General features: G+C 38.6%; 1 protein-coding gene across 7 annotated transcripts in view; it reads left to right on the top strand.

Moving 5' to 3' along the window:
* Positions 1-21,887, top strand: part of DST (dystonin) — a 489,005-nt gene that overhangs the window by 458,470 nt on the left and 8,648 nt on the right. For all 7 annotated transcript variants that reach the window (XM_029945269.1, XM_029945267.1, XM_029945266.1 and 4 more), the window contains 12 exons: positions 1,969-2,138; positions 3,726-3,885; positions 6,287-6,481; positions 6,963-7,091; positions 10,259-10,402; positions 11,312-11,500; positions 12,757-12,886; positions 14,983-15,146; positions 16,597-16,759; positions 18,069-18,223; positions 18,398-18,472; positions 19,383-19,400. In XM_029945269.1, the coding sequence (XP_029801129.1) occupies positions 1,969-2,138; positions 3,726-3,885; positions 6,287-6,481; positions 6,963-7,091; positions 10,259-10,402; positions 11,312-11,500; positions 12,757-12,886; positions 14,983-15,146; positions 16,597-16,759; positions 18,069-18,223; positions 18,398-18,472; positions 19,383-19,400 (1,692 nt within the window). The remainder of the gene's footprint in view (positions 1-1,968; positions 2,139-3,725; positions 3,886-6,286; positions 6,482-6,962; positions 7,092-10,258; positions 10,403-11,311; positions 11,501-12,756; positions 12,887-14,982; positions 15,147-16,596; positions 16,760-18,068; positions 18,224-18,397; positions 18,473-19,382; positions 19,401-21,887) is intronic.

Below are 21,887 nucleotides of genomic sequence, written 5' to 3'. Positions count from 1 at the left end.
TTCTTGAAACATGATAATTTTTTAAAAGCTGGAAGAAAATGGGGTGATGTAAGGTGTATCACCATCAGAAAATCCTAGCCATAGTATTCATACCGATTGATAGCTTTCTTGCTGGTTCTATGTAACCTCGGGAGGTCCCGAGCCTAGGATGGCAGAAGGACCAGATGAGGGCGTGTGAGTGGCTCATCCTGCCGGCCCCTTGGCCCCACACTGCCACGTTCAGTCCTGACAGCACAGGGAGGGTGAGCAACACCGTCCCTTGTCCCCCTCTGATGGAAGAATGAGAGCCTCCTTCTCAAAATACAATGCCTGTCTGAACTTGAACGTAGATGTCATGTCATGATGTCTTATGAAAATATATTGTGTATTTAAATTGGAGAATCCTAGGAATAAGAATATGTGAGGAACGCGGCTAGATCCTCTGTTTTTCCTGGTGTGACTTGTTGCCAAAGTCAGCATTTGTCTGAGATAAGGGTACAAGGCACCTGAAGCCAATTTTAAAGGAAGTCTTTTCTGTCCTCTTTTGGCTGTTTTTCTGTCTTTAAAGAGTTCTAATCTGCCCTATATTCAGCTGTAACATTTTTTATGCATCTGCTCTTTTGAAGAAAAATCTGTCAATACCTTGATTCTAAAACTAACATTCTATTTAGAATAACAAGAAAAAGTAATAATTACAGAAAACAAACTATAGAAATAGTGTGGTATTGTAATGGTATTTATTGCTAAAAAAAAAATTCCCAGATGTAGTGGCCTCCTATGATAAGACAAAATAAATATCTTAGTCATATTAAGGCACTTAAAGTATCTAGGTTTTAAAGGCAATAAAAATGCATTAGGTAATGATAACCAAGGTTATTTTAGAACACTATACATTTGCATACAATTTTACTGTCTAGGGTGATTCTAATGTGTCTCCAGGATTAGAATCACTGTATTAGTGTTTCCATGATATATTAGGAGCTTGTAAGATGCCCATTAAGTTGACCTTCTTTCCTCCCCGTCTCTGAGATTGTGTATGCAACAGCAGTGGTCTCATGCTTGTTATTATGCACTCACAAACACACACAAAATGTAAGATGATGATGAGAGAGGCCTGCAAAGACAACGCCCCTACTCCAGAAAACCTTGTAATTGAGTTGTGTAGAAAGATGATATGATCCATCTTTCCCACACAGAGAAATTTACATAAACAAACATGTGGATTAACAATGTAAAAATAGTAAAAGTATAGAAGTCACATTAGCAATATAGCTATTTGATACTGGAAAAGTAATCTTTTCGATCTTGTGAGACTTTCATAGGGCATCATAGTAGGAGGAGGAGTGAGAGTCTGCCAAGGGAGGTAAATTGAATGAGCAGTAGGTTGGAACATAGGAATCTTGAGATGTGGTTCTTATTTGCTCCTCATCCTGGCTCACAGATAAAATTATACGTAACAGCATTGTAATCATTCAAAATGCATGACAGCAGACCTATTTGACCAAAACAACCGCACAAACAAACAAACAGAAACACCTGTAGTAAATTTACACATTGAGTCATCCTGTGTCCACATAAACCTTTAGTTACTCATTGAGTGTTAACTACTTTTTCCTCTCCAGAATCTTGGGTTTCTCAATAGCAGATTAGCAATTCCATTTTATTATAATTAGTATACCGTTGTGGTTTATAGCTACAAAAGATTCATAATTTGTTCTACTTTGAAATTATTTTCTTCATGAAGGTAGGTACTCTCAAAGATATGTGGCTTCTGAGACAAGTAAGTTCTTCAGTTTGAAAATACAAGGATTCTTTTCCACCCTGGTGTGTTCCTGTATAGAGGACGGCACTACATGCACCATCTGACCTGTTTGCTGATGCCTTCCTGTGTTTAGATTCCTTTCATTAGGGATGCCTCTTGTGATGTCTGTTACCTACTTCATAATCCTAAGTAGAAATAAATGCACTGTTTTCTTGTTAAACATACAGGAGTTCCAGAAATCACTTGGAGCCAAGCATTCTGTCTACGACACCACCAACAGAACGGGACGCTCTCTGAAGGAGAAAACCTCCCTGGCCGATGACAACCTGAAGCTGGATGACATGCTGAGTGAACTCAGAGACAAATGGGACACCATCTGTGGAAAGTCTGTGGAAAGGTAAAATGTTCTTTCAGGCAGTTTGGTTACCTTGTAGGCGTCTTTCAAACATGCTATAGTGAGGCTTTGTAGGAACCTTCTAGGAACCTTAAATACCTCCTCTGCCTGAGAACCCCTCCTCTCTAATGCCCCACTTTCATAGGACCTGCACTGAGAAGGCTTTGTTGTTCATTTTTATTTATTTTTAACTACTCAATTTACTCAAAAGTGGTATCATTCTCCAAGCCTGTCATCCTGACTTGCTGTTGTTTTCCTTAATCTAATTTCCATTTAACTACTGGGGTGGTCTTTTTAAAAACTAAGTGAGAACTTGTCATTGCCCTGCCTCATACCTTTTAGGAACTTATTGTATATTGAGCACGAGCCAAAACACAGGCTCCTCAAAATGTCGTGCATCATCCTACCCATCTGACCCCAGGGCTCCCTTCCAACTTCCATCTACCCCTTCCCAGTCTTCTTTCTCATTACACTTCAGCCAGTTCAAATATCTAATAGTAGAAGAATTCAAAAATCTTAGAAATCTTTACAAATATTTCATAGATTTTTAGTCTAATTACTTTTGCCAGTATGAAGGTTGAATATTATATTCTAATAATAAAATTATATGAGAAAAGGAAATTAAAATATATCCTAAAGAATATATGGAAGGTGCATAGAAATTTTGGAGTTGGTTTTTAAAAACCTTTAAACCCTGGGGCACCTGGGTGACTCAGTTGGTTAAGCACCCAACTCTTGATTTTGGCTCAGGTCATGATCTCATGGTTCATGAGATCAAGCCCCTGCTCCAGCTCTGCATTGACAGCGCAGAGCCTGCTTGGGATTCTCTTTCTCCCGTGCACACTCGTGCTCTCCTTCTCTCTCAAAATAAATAAACAAACATTTTGTAAAAAACATCTTTAAAACCTTCGATTTCAAAAGCTTATGTGCTGTTTTACAAAGTCATATAAATGATTTCAAGGCAAACAGACACATGAATGCCAGGGGATGGAGATGGGGCAGGCTATGAAGACAGACAACATTTGGGAGATTTGGGGGATGATGAAAATGTTCTGTTTTTTTATTATTATGATAGTTACGTGAGTCTATACACGTGCTAAACTTCATAGAGCACTCAGAAAAGTCAACTTTACTGTCTGATAATTCAAAATATAAAAAAAAATTTAGGGGCACCTGGGTGGCTTAGTCAGTTAAATATCTGACTCTTGATTTTGGCTCGGGTCATGATCTCATGGTTTGTGAGTTCAAGCCCTGCATCAGGCTTTATGCTGGCAGTGTAGAGCCTGCTTGGGATTAAAAAATTTTAGGGCATATTTTTTATGGCTAAGGGCTAAACCAAAAGGGCTAAGATTTTTAGAGGTGATAATGAGGGAATTTTCCAAGAACACATGCTATGTATTTAAGGAATAGAAAAGAAAATTTGAAAAAGGTTTTCTTACTTTCTAAGGAAAGTGGAGAAGAAGCAGTGAGTACCAATACATTATTTTTTCTTTGAGTACTCTCAGCCTTCATAAATGGATTTTAGCTTTTTGGACATGGAGGGTGGCTTTTTTGTCACTAACATTGATTTTTTTCCACCTCTTTCCTCAGACAAAACAAATTGGAGGAAGCCCTGTTATTTTCTGGACAATTCACCGATGCCTTACAGGCCCTTATTGATTGGCTGTATAGAGTTGAACCCCAGCTGGCAGAAGACCAGCCTGTCCATGGAGACATTGATTTAGTGATGAATCTGATCGATAATCACAAGGTATTATTACCTGGGACATTTTATTGATTTCATTTGATTATCATGAATATAGAGGAAAATGTAACCCCTTAACTTAGCCTTTTAAAAACTGGAGACTGTATATCATACTACATACTGGTCTTTAATATTGATTTATGTGTACATTTGAGCAGATTCAGGAAGCCAACTTTAAAAGTGATGCAAACAAGGTACTTTAGTATCAGTGAGATTGTTCTTTTTCAATTTCCAAATCTAAAACCTTTTGGAACTTAGAAAGTGATTTTATTCTCTGGTGCTTTAATACATGTTCCAAGAATGTTTTACAGTCTTTCATTATTCATATAAATAATTATGGAATATAATTTAAAAGTCTTCATTCATTGACCCAGAACTTGGTCATTGCATAAGTGTATGGATTTGTGACATGATCTCTGGGGGTCAAGATAGACTGCTTTTCTGTTTTTAAAAGAACTGTTTTAAACTTGCCCCTTGAACTATAGCAGGCGATGAGATACCAGCCTACACGCTGAGGAATTTGATTATTACTTCGAGAAAAGCAGTTTCTTGCAATCTCCTGAAATGTATTCAAAATTTTTGTGCCAGTCAAAAGGAGTATGCAAGACATCCAGCTGACACTGAGTGTAAGGTCCTAAATTATAGTAAAATGTTGTATTACAACCAAAAGGACCTTGAGCACAACCTTGTGGGACATGGTACTGCCGTGGAGTGGTGGTAACCAGAGGAGACTTTGTAGATGGATGTCACGCACCACCATACGTAACTCGTGTTGTAGTTCTCTTCATTATTTTTGAGTTCAGAAAATTCATTTCATTTTTAAATGTTTTCTTTATACTTCCTTACCTATCCTATTTTGATCTTACCTGGCCCTTTTAAATGGTTGGTCCTTTTGCATATTTATTTCCCCTCTTCTGGTTCTGTTACCTCACTATATCTAAAAAAAAAAAAAGTGTTTTTATATTTGAATATTCCCAAAAACTCAAATAATAAATGAAGGACAGTGATCAGGTCTACAGAATAAAAAAATTTAAAGTTTTGTTGCTTTGCCTATATTGAAACAAATGTTTTGTGCATGATTAATACAAACTTTTTTATTCCTTGGCTTTCATTCAACGAGTAATGAATAGTGTAATGTTGCTTTCTACATAAGTGCCATTTGTGTAAACTCACTGTCTAAATATTTACTCCCTTCAGCACTTGCCAGGTTTTTTATATATTAAAGGTCATCAAGACTGAGTTGATCATTCAGCATTAGTAATACAGTTGGAAGGCTCAGACTTAAGTATACAAAGTACATTGGAAGGTCTGCTCAGAACTATTGGGCTCATCGAACCACAAACAGATTATATAGCTAGCTGCTGTCTTTTCTATGCCTGTGTATGGATGTGTTTCTGCATCTGTGTGTCTGTCTATCTATAGGCACTCCTTATTTAACACTAGTAGAGTGAAATCAAGAAAAGAGTCACACATTAGATGGACTCACTTTTATTTATGAATGATCTGATTATCAGAATCAAAACTCATGGATACAGCCAAAATTATAAAATGCGATTAGTGATATTCATTTGTGATCATTTTTTAGAAAAATAAGCTAATTTTATTTCTATACATAAGGTTACTTATTTGAAAGATCTAGTTGCATATACAGACTCTTGGATCAGAAACACAGTACCCTGGGCTCATTTCTTGGATTAAGTCTGTGGCCAAAAGAAGCCACTTTAACTCCTGGCACCTCAGAGTTTATCAAAATTAGGCAAGGTGGGGGGGGGAATAAAGCTTTTCTTCCAAAATGACAAAGATTTAAGCCTCTAAAATTGGACATTCTATGTTAGCTGTCAGGATACGGTGAAAGTTGGAGCCATGTTACAGAGAAGAAGCCTGCGGGCAAGTCGCTGTGAGACTCCCAGCCATCACCTCCAGTACCCCCTCACAGCAGCCCAGGACTGCTTGGTTATTTGTTAGTTTGTGAGAAATGTTTATTAATTAAGAGTAATGAGGTAGCCAAGCACATTTTAGGCACTTAAAGTAATGATTTGAGAGAAATTGAGGCACCATATTAAAGAATCATAGAAAAAAAAGAATTTGATGCTTCTTTTTGTGTAACTGAAATAAGAATGGCTGCCGTTATTTAAATCCAGTGTGTCATTTAAAAAACTCAGGTTTGTTTTCTCAGGAGAATGTTAGGAGATTGAACACATTTATACAAGACCGTGTTCTTAGTGTTCTGGTAGGAGCAGTGTGCCACAACTGAGCTTCTAAAGATTCTGTGAAAAGGAGGGGTCATTAAGCTGTAGGTCTTAGAGAGTGGTGCATGATGTCATGTGTACACATATTCCAAGCAGTCGTTTTACTCGCTTGATGTCATAATTAAAAATTAATTTTATATAAAAATATCCTCTTCTAGGCTTTCCAGAAAGAACTGGGGAAGAGGACCAGCAGCGTGCAGGCCCTGAAACGCTCGGCACGAGAGCTCATAGAGGGCAGCCGAGACGACTCCTCCTGGGTCAAGGTCCAGATGCAGGAATTAAGCACCCGCTGGGAGACCGTGTGTGCACTTTCTATATCAAAGCAGACGCGACTGGAGGCAGCCCTGCGCCAGGTAAAAGTCACGCCCTTGCAGCCGGGCGTAGTGAGAAAGGTCTGGAAGCCTCAGCGCAAACTGCTCTTGTGAGGAAGCGTTCTGCTCCTCTTTCCTTAACCGGGACAGTCATGGAGAAGGAGGTTCTTAGAGCATCTTTGCCTTGTTCTTCCTGCCAAGAATGTAAATTACTCACAGAGGGAAGTTTCCCCATCTTCACGTAAAAGTGCTGCTCTAGTAGGTTTTCAGCTTGACTGTGCAGTGGGCTGCCGTGCATCTAAAATCAGGTTGTTCAAATGGCGAATTAGTCTTCATATAGACCTTGTTGATATATTAGAGGTCTTACATTTGTAAAATGTAGCACCATATATCTTAATCTTTTTAATCAATTTAAGACTTTTTTTCATTGAGAGGAGGAATCTATACTAACAAGCATATTTGGGGATCTTCTCCGGGGTGCGTGTGTCTGTCTGTCTGTCTGCGTGTACTTGTGAACCCTCAGGCGGAGGAGTTCCACTCAGTGGTGCACGCCCTCCTGGAGTGGCTGGCCGAGGCGGAGCAGACCCTCCGCTTCCATGGCGCTCTCCCGGATGACGAGGACGCTCTTCGCACTCTCATTGATCAGCATAAAGTGAGTTACATGAATGCTAAGTAAAACTAAATGAGAAAATCCAGTAGACTCGTGATCGTAAATATCAACTACGTGAATATTTCCCTCCCTGAGAAGTAATTAGGGATATCGGTACAGTTGAGAATTTCTGTGTCTTCCTTGATTGCATAGGTGCGTCCCCATGCCCCTGCATGTGTATAGCTATCTTTTCATGGTTTCTTTATGAAGTGGGTGGCTATTCTAAAATCAGGGAGTTTTCTAGGGAGTTGTTTGGCTTCTGACCAACAACTTCAATTTCATTTCACTTCAATGTATGTGCATTTCAAAGATAAAATTTCCTTAATGAGTGTTTGGCATTTACAAAGTTATTTATAAATCATTGGGATTGTGAGTTAATAAGTTTGACCTTTGTAAGTAAGACAAGAAATGTAACAACTTGTTCAAATTTTATATTTAAATCTCTGTCCAATTCTGGTTTTCAATGAGATCCACTTAAATTCTTCTGAGAAGTAGCCCATAGTATAAATTATAAATTAAAAGTGAATTCTGTAAGTAGATACACTATTGAATAGTTAACCAAAGTAAAAGTCTGGCCATTGAGTTTTTAGGTCATCCTCTATTTTGTAGCAATGCATAGAACTAGCAAAACCCTTAAGAGAGTGGTCCAGATACCTCTTAACACATGTTTTGTTTTGTTTTGTTTTGTTTTTAATCTTTGGCTTTAAAAAATTAGGAATTTGCAATGCTAACACTCAATGAGATATTGATGTCAACATTTCCATTTAAACGTTCTGTTTAACACCAACGGAATGAGTTCATCTTTCATGGTCAAGTTAGAAATATATCATTAGTTCTGGTGTCACATGGATTGTATCCTTTGTGGAGACTTCTTACAGTTTACTATAAGTTGATTACTGAGGGGTTGCCTAACCTATAGCAATGAAATCTTGCCTTGTCATTAACAAAAGTGGTATGAGCTTGTCCAACATTATCTGCAAGAATGAAATGTTACTTAGACCATTTAAATTTGAAGCTGGAATATAAGAGTAGGAAAATTACAGCAAATCTATTGTGAATTTTTTATTCAGTTCAATGTTTTGAAAACATCTTGTATTCCTGTTGGCTGACCATCAGCCAGCATCGAGTTCCACTGACTGCTTTGGTCTTAGAGTAGCCTCTTGGAGCCCAGGCTGCACACCTAACACCTTACAGAAGGGAGCCCACTTGTGGTATCTCCATCCTCACAGCAGGAAGGAACCCCCAGAAATATCAGGAGGCAGGTATCAAGAGCAGAGGCAGTAATCTGGGGTGTTTTTTAACAACAAAATATCTTTAAATACTTTTTTAATTGTTTTAAGTTTATTTATTCACGTTAGAGAAAGCGTGAGAGCAAGCAGGGCAGAGGCAGGTCCTAAGCAGGCTCCCCACTACCAGTGTGGAGCCCCATACAGGGCTTGAACTCCCAAACCATGAGATGATGACATGAGCTAAAGTGAAGAGTCAGGTGCGTAATGAATTGAGCCACGCTGGCAGCCAATTTTTTTTTTTTTTTTTTTGAGAGACAGAGAGAGACAGCATGAGCAGGGCAGGGTCAGAGAGAGAGGGAGAATCTGAAACAGGCTCCAGGCTCTGAGCTAGCTGTCAGCACAGAGCCCGACACGGGGCTCGAACCCATGGACCGTGAGATCACGACCTGAGCTGAAGCCGACGCTTAACCCACTGAGCCACCCAGGTGCCCCCAAATATTTTAAATTACACACAATTTTATAAAGGGATGCTTAGTAATAATAAATTGCAGTAACATCATTCATTCTTTCTGATCTCCCGCTTCCTTCACACACAACTAAATAAAAGTAAAACAGTATTTAATTTCTTAGCCCCCAGACTAGAGACTTCTCAGTATAGTCCACTTTCTAAAACTGGCAGGCTTTCCCAAGTGAGCACAAATCACTTAGGATAAGACAGGGCTGGAAGAGCACAGAATGCAAGCAGGGGTTGCTAGTCCAGCATCAGCATTCTGGGCAGGACTCAGGCTCTGCTAGGTTAGGAGTGACATAGAAGTGTATGGTCAGATCACCTGTCCTTGGAAGAGTGCAGCTGTTATTGACCTCTGGTTTTCTCTGTTCCCACACCCCCTGCCTTCCCCCCCCCCCGCCCCGCTTTTTTCCCCCTTCCAGTTAAGTAGGTCTATACTGGGGAAAATTAAAATACTTTTAAAAGTAGGTCATGGTATTTAAAAAGTAAGTCATGTTGATGGAGTATATTGTTAATCAAGCCTTGATTACACAGAAAAATGTGTAAATAAAAGTTAAAAAGTATGTATTCCATCACAAAGACTCAAAATTGAATAAGACAGTCTTCTGATCTTGTGGACCTTAACATCCAGTAGATATCTGTATACACAAATTAGTTTAAGATAGCAAAATACCAGAGTAGGAGTCATGTTACAGCCTCACAGACCTGGTGGAAAACAAGACACTGTAGGAAACACGTTTTCAAATGATCACCCTGATCACATGGCATGAGCAGTGCTGAGTGTCAACGCAGTCCTTCAGCTTCTCAAGGTCTGTTGAGGCTTCTTCGCCCTTCCAGGGCAGAGAACGGCTGTCCTGGCCTCTGAGAGGGGCTCCTCTCACACCGGCTGTCTGGCGTGCAGGCCCCCCGCGCCTCCAGCCTCTCCCTGACTCCCTCCTGCTGGACATTTGGGCTGTTCCTTGCCGAGCCTTCTGTCTTCCGTAGCAGTGTTTTGGTCCATATCCCGATCGTTCCTGGCACAGTTCCTGCTATTTTAAATAGACAACCTTCTCATCTTCCTTGTTAGAACGTATTTTTTTGCAATCAGTATTATTTCTGTCTTTGGTACTCTGGTCTCTCTTGGTCCTATTCTCCATTAATGTAATTATAATATATCCAACTTTAGAAGAGTATATATTTTGCATAACATACTTTGTAAAGCAGGAGATGTCACCTTATACTCGTACTTTGAAAGACTTGTTAGAAAGTACTTCATTTCCCATTTTTGCCCCTTCTCCCCTCTTAATGCCCCAATTAGTGAATTTCTCCCAGCTATGAATAAACCAATTGAAGGTCTTCTTTATTTGTTTAACTCTGACAGTCACATATGTATCCCCGGAGTTTTGTTTTCAGCCAGTGCCAACAGCTAATCGAAGTCTTTGTTTCTGCTGTAGGAATTCATGAAGAAACTGGAAGAAAAAAGAGCCGCGCTGAATAAAGCTACGAGCATGGGAGACGCCATGTTGGCCATGTGCCATCCTGACTCCATCACCACCATCAAGCACTGGATAACCATCATCCGGGCCAGGTTTGAGGAGGTCAGTGTGTCTCAGGTCATCATCAGAGCAGCAGCAGCTTTGAGAATTGAGGGTGTGGAAACTTGGCAACTGCAATGCATTTATGACCCTGGGAACATGAGGCCTCTGCAAAGAAAAATGCTCTTTGACATACCTTCCTGTGTGCATCACATGTCTCTGTGGTTCACTGTCATTTTTAAAAAATAAAGTAGTTTTATAGCTATGCCCCTGCAACATGGAAAGGCAAATATTTTGGTCATTGTATTACTTTTGGTCCCACCTGCACATTGTCTCTGTTGAATAATCCAGCACCTGAATTGTACTTCAGATGAGTATATGCTTGTGGAATGAAGTACATGCATGACCTGAATTCTGTATTTTAAGATTTTAGCTGTTTCTATTTCTGCTCAGTGCTACATGGAATAAGCATACTTGATCCTTCAGAGAATGCATATTTGAATTTTTTTAACGCTTATTTATTTTTGAGACAGAGAGAGCACAAGCAGAGGAGGGGCAGATAGAGAGGGGGACCGAGGATCCACAGTAGACTCTGTGCTGACAGCAGTGAGCCTGATGTGGGGCTTGAAACCATGAACCACAATATCATGACCTCAGCCCAAGTTGGACACTTACCCAACTGACCCACCTACATGCCCCCAGAGCATGCCTGTTTGAACTTAAATTAGAAAACAAGAGGAAACCTGGGTTGTGTTTGACACCCATCTCTAAACTTATAAGGGAGACCAACTTCACTAAGGACGCTCAGGCCCTCCGCAAGCCAGCTCTTGGTACCACAGATGGGAGCTAGAAAGACTGGAAGTGTATGAGTCCAGCCCTGGATGATCCTAATTCACATTTAAATGTTGTGGTTTCTACATCAATTAAATACTTAAGGTGGGAGAAATTCAGAGAAACTCTTTTTCCCAACAGGTGCTGGCCTGGGCGAAGCAGCATCAACAGAGGTTAGCAAGTGCTCTGGCTGGGCTCATTGCTAAACAGGAATTATTGGAAGCTTTGCTGGCGTGGCTGCAGTGGGCTGAAACCACGCTTAGTGATAAGGACAAAGAAGTCATCCCCCAGGAAATCGAAGAGGTGAAAGCCCTCATTGCAGAGCACCAGGTAAAAGAAATACAATCCTGACCACTGCCATACTGCTGAAGAGATTGCTTTGTGCTCATTACCTTCATACCCTCAAGTCTTCCCACCTCGGTTTCTAAGTCCTTACTTTTATCTTTGGCTCTGTTCTCTCCTTTCCTGTTCTCTCATTTGGCCATCTCCTTCTTTACTGCTCCCTGCTTCTGTTCCACCGGCTGGTGCTAAACATCTCCCACGACAACCATCAGTACTTCAAATATATTCTTTCTACAAGGCAACACGCCATCTTGCTAAAAAAAAAAAAAAAAAAAAGTTACTTCTCTATCCTGATCTGTTTTAAACTTTGAAATGATGGGATGGGTGTTGCATTAACTCTGATTCATTTGTTTGCTTGTTTGTTTAATATACATTTACAAAAGGAAACATTAAAGGTCAGCTTAGTTGGCTAAGAGTTAACATCTTTATTATATTTTAATAAAGGTATGACCCATCCATGTCCATAACGGCCCGGAAGTGCCTCACCCTGTATCCTCTGTGACCAGAGCTCTCCCGTGGGGCAGATACTCCAGAAATGTGTTACTCTGCTTTTCACGTTTACCCCCCTCCTCTTTTTTCATCCCTTTTCAACACAGTCTGTGCCTTTGCCACATATTCCAGATACAGGGGTATCTAAGTCAATAAGCCTAAGGAGATGAGATAAGAAATGGCAAGATAATCAAAACTTGGACTGGAAACTTGAACCTGAATAACTTTTATCTGCCTTGGCATAGCATATGTGTCAACAGGACTATTTAAAATATATCCACATTTAATGTGGTTGCTTTACATCACTGTACATCAGAGCCATCTTAAATATTTCAAATATGTAAGTGAAAATGTGCTACAGAGAAGTCCTAAGCATGAACCCAGTTAACTAGGTGCTTTGCAGATAAATGCTCACTGTCAGATTCTTTAGAAAGAGCTTGGGAGCTCTGGAAGATCCTGGTTGATACCCAGACAGATTATATTCATTAAACAGCTGCTCCCATGAGTGGTCTTCAAACTAAAACAAATTGCTGTTACGATTCTGTGATTACTTACCAGGTATATAACACTTGATATTTTTTACATATGAGTAAATACTTTGTTATGTGAGCTTATATTTTTCCCCCCCAAAGATGTAACATGTTTATTCCTTTTCTCAGAAATGATAGCATGGTTCTTTTACTCTTTTGTTTTTAGTTCACTTCTAGAGATAGTTTTCTCTGGTATACTTGTATTTAATTGACATTACATTTCAGACCTTCATGGAGGAAATGACCAGAAAACAACCCGATGTGGATAAAGTGACCAAGACCTACAAGAGAAGAGCCGCCGATCCTGCCTCATTGCAGTCCCATATTCCTGTCCTGGATAAGGGACGGGCAGGAAGTAAGTAGCCAGTTTATTTAACTATTATTATTGTTTTTTAGAGAAAGAGTGCGAGGCAGGGAGAGGGGTAAAGGGAGAGAGAGAATCCTAAGTAGGCTCCACACTCAGAGTAGAGCCTGATATGGGGCTCGATCCCACGAACCTGGGATCATGACCTAAGCTGAAAGCAAGAGTCGGACACTCAACCTGCTGAGCCACTCAGGCGCCCCTAATTTCTTTAAAATGAACATGGTTAAGCAAGGAAGTTAGTTTTCAGTTGTTGTTTGAAATTTTAGAACAATCGGTGATTCTATCTATGAGCTCTCCGTCATAAAAGGTTTCCTTGAAAGAATACATGGGTTCAAATATTGTAACAACTTATTTAAAAATAAGGAAAAAGATATATCCACGTCTCTATATGTAACTTTATTTGCTTGAAGGGTGTCTTTTAGATGAACTAGAAGAAATTGGAAAAAAGTTGCAACAAGAACAGAAATCATCATCTCCATTTGCTTTTATTATAGAAGTAACCTTAAGGTGGAATGTAACAGAAATGACCATGACCTGGATAAAGTTCGTGACCTAACTATTCATTAGTGACCAGCAATCCAATAGATTTTGCCCATGTTCAGGTGACTTCAGGTTCTATTTACTTCTCAGACTATCTTGACTCCATGAAAGAGTGTCACAAAGTGACACTTAAAACAATAATAGCTGTTTGGAGAAGATTTTAAAGAAGCAAAATTGGGGCACCTGGGTAGCTCAGTTGGTTAAGTGTCCAACTTCGGCTCAGGTCATGATCTCAGTCTGTGGGTTCAAGCCTCGTGTCGGGCTCTGTGCTGACAGCTCAGAGCCTGGAGCCTGCTTCAGATTCTGTGTCTCCCTCTGTCTCTGCCCCTCCCCTGCTCACCACTCTCTGTCTCTCTTTTTCTCAAAATAAAATAAAAGCATAAAAAATTTTTTAGAATCAATAAATAAAAGAAGCAAAGTTTATATCTGAATAGTGGTATATGTGATGTATTTTGAATAGTCCCTTAATTTAAAAAAAATGGTTTCAGATCTTTTAGTTACTGTTTTGCATAAGGGGGCAAGGTAACAATGCGATTAAGAACTCTGGGGACAGACTTCTTGGCTATTCTCACTGCTTACCAGCCAGGAAGTATAACCATGGACAAGTTACTTAAACTCTGTCTGAGCCTCGATTTAGTCATCTGTATACGGGAATAATTCTAACCTCATTGGATTCTGGTGAGGATGAAATGAGCTACTGTGTGTGAGGTGGTTAGCATACTTCCTGGCATGGAGTTAAATGCATAGTAGATACTAGCTATTGATATTTTGTAAAGCCCTTTAAGAGTCAGGAACTCAGGGCCTATCCCAGCTTGGACATGCACTTCCTCCGTGACTTTAGGCCAGTAGTCTTTCTGGGCCACATTTAATCAGTTAGATGAGGAAAATGGATTGAGACAGTTGTTCTGTGACATAAAAACTTGTGAAAAATATCCAGAAAGGAAGGAGAAAACTAGTAAGGCAGGAAATTGGGGTATGAGACTATGCACAGGAAACATGCAGTCTCAGTGGAAAATGGATTTGGGTGAAAGCTGGGATTTTCCACACAGTTCAGTACTTGATTGGAATTTGTAAGGTGTCTTGCTCTGACGCTAACGAATGGCCAGTGTCTCCTGCCCTCACCTGCCCTCCTTTCAGCCTTTTTTTTTCTAAGAAGGACAGCTGTTTGAGTAGCTGATTCTAAGATAAGTCTCACTGTCCTGGGAGATTTCTTTTTTCATGCCTTAACAAGAAAGTTCACAAGGTACTTCACTGTCATGGAAATGACATGGATTTTAAGCTGGAAAATGGTTTTAAACATTTTTATAAAGAGATCTTCCCAGTATTTAAATGCCCCTGTCATGACATGTTTCTCTAATTTATATAAAGAGTATATGATCCCTGGTAGGTAAAATAGATTTGGACTTGAACATTATGCATCATCTAAATAGGGTATTTCTAAATAGTTAAGGTGATATTCAGTCTTAGCTGGGCAGGATAAAGGCCCGGCCTTAATGCATTTCAGAACCCTGGAGACTGCTCTCCTAACTAAAGTTGTATTTTTACAGGAAAGCGCTTCCCAGCATCAAGCCTATATCCTTCTGGATCACAGACACAAATTGAAACCAAGAATCCCAGGGTCAACTTACTGGTGAGCAAATGGCAGCAAGTTTGGCTCCTCGCGCTGGAAAGAAGGAGGAAGCTTAATGATGCCTTGGACAGACTGGAAGAGGTTAGAAAACTCGTATCTGCAGCACCCCTGATATGTGGGATGTGGATTTAGGGAATCAGTGAAGTTAAAACTACAGCTGACTCTTGAACAACATGGGAGTTAGGGGCGCCAACATCCTTCCACACACTGTGGAGTCAAAAGTCTATGTATAATGTTTGGCTCCCTGAAAACTTAACTGCTTAATAGCTTACTGGTGACCAGAATTGATACCAATAATCAGTTAACACGAATTTTGTAAATATGTTGTATACTATATTCTTAGAATCAAGTAAATTAGAAAACAGGAATGATATTGAGAAAAATCACAAGAAACCAAAAAAAATCACAAGAAAAAGAAAATACATTTTTTTATTTTGTAAAATACCTTCGTGTAAATGGATCCATACAGTTCAAACCCATTAGAGTTGTTCAAGGGTCAACTCTAATGTTTCTAATGTAAGCAGAAGCCGACTCCTTAAGGAAAGAAGTCACATCCAGCTTGGGGCGCCTGGTGGCTCAGTCCGTTAAGCATCCAGCTCTTGATCCCGGTTCAGGTCATAATCTCATGGTTCATGAGTTCAAGCCCCATGTTGGGTTCTGTGCTGGTGGCACAAAGCCTGCTTGGGATTCTACTGATCCCTTTCTCTGCCCCTCCCCTGCTCGCTTGCTCGCTCTCTCTCTCTCAAAAAAATTAAAAAGCAAAGATCCAGCTTGACAAATGTTTCCTTGGTATTACCTGGGAAATATAATGGGAAATATATCCATTTATAATTCAGATATTTTCATTATTTATATTCTGTGATCTGAGATTCAGAGTTTCAAATTCTGAAACTGGAAAGTTTTTAGAAGCCTAAATAGCAGAGAGAGAACAGAGGTTAGTGCTACCGAGCTGGGCCTGGTGCCCAGTGGGCAGAGAACTTTCTAACTTTCCAGAGGTGTTACTTTGGGGCAGTCCACCTTTGTCATATTGGCACGATCAGAAATTTTCAGTTTGGGGGGACTCAGTTGGTTAAGCATCTGACTCTTGATCTTGACTCAGGTCTTGATCTTACAGTTTGTGAGTTCGAGCCCCACATTGTGCTCTGCGCTGACAGTGCAGTCTGCTTGGGATTCTCTCTCTCTGTTCCTCCCCAACTTTCTCTCTTCCTCTCTCTCTTTCTCACTCACTCTCTCCCCTCCCCTCCTCCATCTCTCTCTCTCTCTCTGTCTCCAAATAAATAAACACACAAAACATTTTTTTTCAGTTTGACTTTTTGAGGAGCTTTGTTTCTTTTATTTGTAAAGAAAAGCCAGTGACAGTAGTGAAATTACAAGGAAAATGTTTCTGAGTTCTTTATGCAAGATCATACCTTTTTTTGAAGTGGGAAAGATATATGCATTATCTAGAAGATCATCAAAACTAATTTTATTCATAAAGTGTAAGATATAATTTGAGCACTGAATTAACCAAAATACACTTTGTCCTTTCCAGCTGAGGGAATTTGCCAACTTTGATTTTGATATATGGCGCAAAAAATACATGAGGTGGATGAATCATAAGAAATCTCGAGTGATGGACTTCTTCAGGAGAATTGATAAAGATCAGGACGGGAAAATAACTCGACAAGAATTTATTGATGGAATTCTTTCCTCAAGTAAGCCCCAAGAGGGGTGACTGTAAATGATGTAATGTTTAAAGAAAATAAGCATCATTTAAACTCGTGTTACCAATAAAGCATAGCCTTGAAACTTGGCTGTGAAGTCACAGCCCTCAGTGAAAAGTGCCCTTAGTGAAATGTGTGGGTTTGGAGTCAGGCACACTCCGTAATCTTGTAGCCACAGTTCGTATGTTGCTTGTTGCACTGCACCAGTGTCCTCGTTAGGATAAGAAAGTTAATAATATTTGATTCTTAGATTGTTTGTTCTGCCTGACATATAATGGGAAATCAATGAATGCGAGTGACTCTCTTCCTTTCTTTTTGTTCTGACATTCTGATCATTGTCATTAGTAGGAAACTGGAACTCTTTAAAAATTGTTAAAGGTATTTGTCACTTTATTGATAGTTTAGTCCTAGGGATGTGGTTTCTCTGGATGATGTTACTGGAAGTAATTCTTAAAGGAAATTTAATACAGTCATATGAATGTATATATTCATATGTATAAAATACATATGCTCCTTAAGTAAAGTGGTAGTTGAACCATATGAAACTTGCTAATATTAAACAATTTTCAACCTAGAAAAATAGCAATTTCAAATGATTCACCCTGGTGCGGTAATTAAAGATGAATGTAGGTCTTATACATAGTGGGTTCGTTTGTTAGGATGTAAATCAGCTTCATAAAAGGATTTTAATATATTTGATGACCTTGATAATAACTGGCTGCATTAACATCAAAATAATACAATCAGGAATGTCTTGAGGTATAACATGTTATACCTCTTACTTTTTTCTTTTTAAAGATTAAATCTTTTTGTCAAATGTTACTATAAATAGCAGATTTTAAAAACTTGAATTGGGAATGTAGTATTCTGAGAGTATCTTATTTATCTTAATTATCATTTATACGTGGAATCTAAATACAGAGTTAAACCCACGGGCAGTGGAAAAGTGTTGTCAGGGGCTGGGGGTGGGTGAGGGGACACAGGGGGAGCCTGGTACAAGGGTACAGACTTTCACTGTACAGTGAGTAAGGTCCGAGGATCTAGAGTACAACGTGGTGACTGTAGTTGACAGTACTGTACTATGACACTGACATTTTCTAAGTGAGTAGAACTTAAGGTTTTGGAACAAAAAAAGATAAATATTTGAGGTGATGGATGTGTCAACTAACTTGATGGGAATAATCCTTTCACAATGTGTACATGTGTCAAGTCATCACAACATACACTTGTCCTTGTCTTAAGATTTTATTTGTCGATTATACCTCAGTAATGCTACTTACTATTACTCTGAAAATTTTAGAGTTTCCAACCAGCCGCCTGGAGATGAGTGCAGTTGCTGACATCTTTGATCGAGATGGCGATGGATACATTGACTACTATGAGTTTGTAGCAGCCCTTCATCCGAATAAAGACGCGTATAAACCTGTTACCGATGCCGACAAAATCGAGGATGAGGTATATTCACTATCTTCCCACCGCCTACAACAACAGCGTGTGTCACCAGGATAACCTGTACAATCCATGCAGCTGTTGCGTTTATTTCATTTTGGGTTGTCTTGTCAAAGTTTTAAAGGATTCCGCAGTGTGATATTAACATTAAAGTGGACATTTCATCATTGTTTTTGGCAGGTGACAAGGCAAGTAGCTAAGTGTAAATGTGCAAAACGATTTCAAGTTGAACAGATCGGAGATAACAAATACAGGGTAAGTTTTCAAAATAACAATTTATTTCTATTGAAGGAGAAAAATTGAAGTTTGTATACAATTTGATCTGCATTGCTTTCCAGGAATGCTAATTACTTTCACCTCACATCACAACATAACGGTCTATGAAATTCCAACTTTTGTCATCGTAAATTCTATAACGATGGCCTGCATTTTGTAAATTAGGACAATACGTTTGACATGTACATCACTTTTAAGGAGGAAAACACATCTTACATACTCAGGTTGCTTCATGTAACTTGTAATATATTTTATTATGAGAACAGGTAAGTTTTCATATTTCTAATAACAAAGCTATTTCAAGCCAGAACCATAAGGTTAAAAATGTTGACTCATTTTTAGAAAAAAAAGAAAAAAGAGACAATGTTTTCCACTTGTGCAGTTATTTTTCCTTTCATTCAAAGTCTCAAAAGCTCAGTCCACCTTCTTCGAAATAATTATTTGAAGACTAGTGTGACTTTGTCACTCCTCTCTTGCTTTTTTCTCTTTTTTGGGGTTTCTCTTATATGTAGTAGCTAGCCAGGAAATGTGCTGAGTTTCTCTAATATAGCATGTTACTTATAAATGAAATTATTTAAATTTTAATTTGTGTATTTCCACATGGAAAAATATTCATCTACAAATTTGAATTTCTAACCTAAATTTGAAGCCCACAACTTTTCAAAAAAACTTACATAGGAAATTTTCTGATTATTTGGTTTGAAGTCTGGACACATGGGCCCTGCACATTTCTAAACTAGATACTACATTCAGGAGCCCCAAGTGTGAAAGATTGTGTGTGTGTGTGTGTGTGTGTGTGTGTGTGTGTGTGTTCGTTCTAGAGTCATATAGAAAGTTTCCTATTGAACTAATTGTGTCTTTCTTCCATTTTTCATTTTTTTTTTATCAGTTCTTCCTGGGAAATCAGGTATAAACCAGTGGAATGTATTCTCAAGTTCCCAATGATTTTTTTTTTAACTTTAATTCATAGCCATTAAAGCTTGCCATGGCCAATCTTCCCCATGCTGTTGCCCTAGCTACTACATTGTTGGTTGGCGTAGTGTTTCTGTAAACGCTGTAAGGGTCCTTGATCCAGGATTCCTTTTTGCCGTGTGTCTCAGATGAGGAGATTACTTTTAAGCAAACCAGATAATAAATTGTGGCTTGACTGCTTACAGTGTTACAAATGCAATTTTTAATTCCAGTTTATAATGTATTATATGTATTTTATGCAAACACTCATTGCAGCACAGATTTGATTCTGCACACATCTCTACACTGTATTTAACCATTGAGGTCACACGGTCTACAGTAGCCGGGGAAGGACCAGCATCGGACCGGGACGTGGGAAGACAGAGTAGTGAGAAGTCTCCCTGGCACTCAGCCACAAGTTACGTGTTCTCTCCAAAAAGCACCGATTGCCCTGTTTGTCCCAAATCCCCAATTTTAGGGCTTCGCATCTTCTGAGTAGAAACTCAACTCTGGAGGTTTTAACTGGTATTCTTACTTTTGAAGAAATGTATCTCTCATATGAAATCCTAAACCACACTTTATCCCATTTTGACTTCCTGTTGAAGGCAGTATAAATTGTCCAGAGACACTGTGTCATGATCGCAATTTTTAGAACTAAAGATAAAAGAAATTGTGTTTTGACTTAAACAAAGGAGAAGAGTTCTTCCCTGTTGCTTCTGGACAGAATGTGCTATTTGTACTACCTGTGACCGTATCATATTAGACATTACTCTGCCACTCAGTTGTGAAGCCATATTGTATCTTAAGTTTCAAATTCCCTCTTATCCAACCATTTATTGCAAGCACATAATTTTTTCAAATAGAAATTTTCAGGTCCTTTGAATTGATCCTTTAAAACTTCAGGTCCTTTAAAATTTGGCATTAATCATAACATATAAAAAGTTATTGCTCTATTCACTTCTCATTATTTTCCGAGTCAGCGGTTGGGGTAGTGTTTTTTATTTGTGCAAAGGATGAGAAAAATGCACACTTTAAATAATGATTTTATTTACTGAAAACACAAAGAGCAACATTAGTCTATTTTTTTCTTATATCATGATTTGGCTGTTAGGAAAATTAGAGAAATTCTGAAGGCAATGTTACTTGTCTAGAAAATAACTTCTCAAAATAAAGTATATTTAAGTTATATTTATGAGACTTGAAATATCTCTATAAGATAGTAATTTTCCTTTCGTTTTGAACATAATCTTGAAAGTATCTGGTCTAATTATCTGGTTTCTTAAGGGTAATTTTCTTTAAATCCCTTCCTTTTCCTTTGCTTATTAGCAGCACCAAGTTTTTTTCTAACAAAATAAATATATATTTTTTAATTTTTAATTTTTAATTTACATTTCAGGAACCGGTTTAATTATAGGAAAGTTTAAGTCTCAGGACTTGAAAATGGACTGTTCTAGAAATAGCAATATAAAAAGGGTTGATGTAAAACGCATGAGTCCTACTGGTGCATTTTACATGCTTTCCAGGTCCTTTTGAGTTTCAGGGTCATGGGTTGGCTTTGTTTTAGGTTCTATTCCTGAAACTCAATGTAAAGCATATTGAAAAGCAGCAGATTGTTTCTATTTAAAATGAAGTTTTCTGTTTATCTATCATGAACCATGAACAAATAGTTAAAGTCACAATTGCATCTTACCTGCCTTTGAAAGAATCTATGTTTACTTGACTGTTCATTTTGCTCTGGTATCTGTTGAGTTGGCAACCATGAAATTCAGTATGGTGATTTTTACAAGCTGAACATGAGCCTATTAGAAATGATTTAAAAGTATAAAATTATTTCTCATGGGCTTTCAAAACAAATCTTATGATCAAAAACTGTCTGTAGTCTAGACATTTATTCTGACTGGCAGAATTTGTAGCATATCCAAGTGATTGGGAATCCATTGAAAGGGTGAGAGCACAATTGCATATTAGTGTCAGTAATTATGGTACAAACAGCTTTAAGAGAAAGCCTTTTAGATTTGAAAGTTGTATCATTAATAATGTGTCACTAGCTGTTCTCACATTACAGTAATCCAAAATGGCACACGAATCCGGCCTTTAACAGATTGGTTTACCAGTTCATTAGTGATCCAGAAATTTTAGTTGACTATGAAATTATTGCTAGAAATGTTCATTTACTGCTCTCTCTCTCTCTAAGTCAAAACTGCTCTTAGAGAAAACAGAATGAGCTTACAGAGATTATTCCCACAGATTTCAGTGGAAAACAGTTTTAGTATAAGAGGAAGTTTTCATTAAGAAGAATCTGAGTTTACTAAATTTTCCTTAGAATCTTATTTTGTATAAGCCCTGGCAAGGTGGACCAGTGCTTATTTTCATGTCTGTGTTTAATTTCTAGAAGCATCTTTCAATTACTGCCTTACTAATGTTGTTTCTATCATAAAGAAAA

This window comes from Suricata suricatta, chromosome 7 (genome assembly GCF_006229205.1).
Source record: "Suricata suricatta isolate VVHF042 chromosome 7, meerkat_22Aug2017_6uvM2_HiC, whole genome shotgun sequence".
NCBI classification, from domain to species: domain Eukaryota; kingdom Metazoa; phylum Chordata; class Mammalia; order Carnivora; family Herpestidae; genus Suricata; species Suricata suricatta.
Note: the sequence above shows the minus strand (reverse complement) of the source record. Positions and strands in the feature narration are given on the sequence as shown.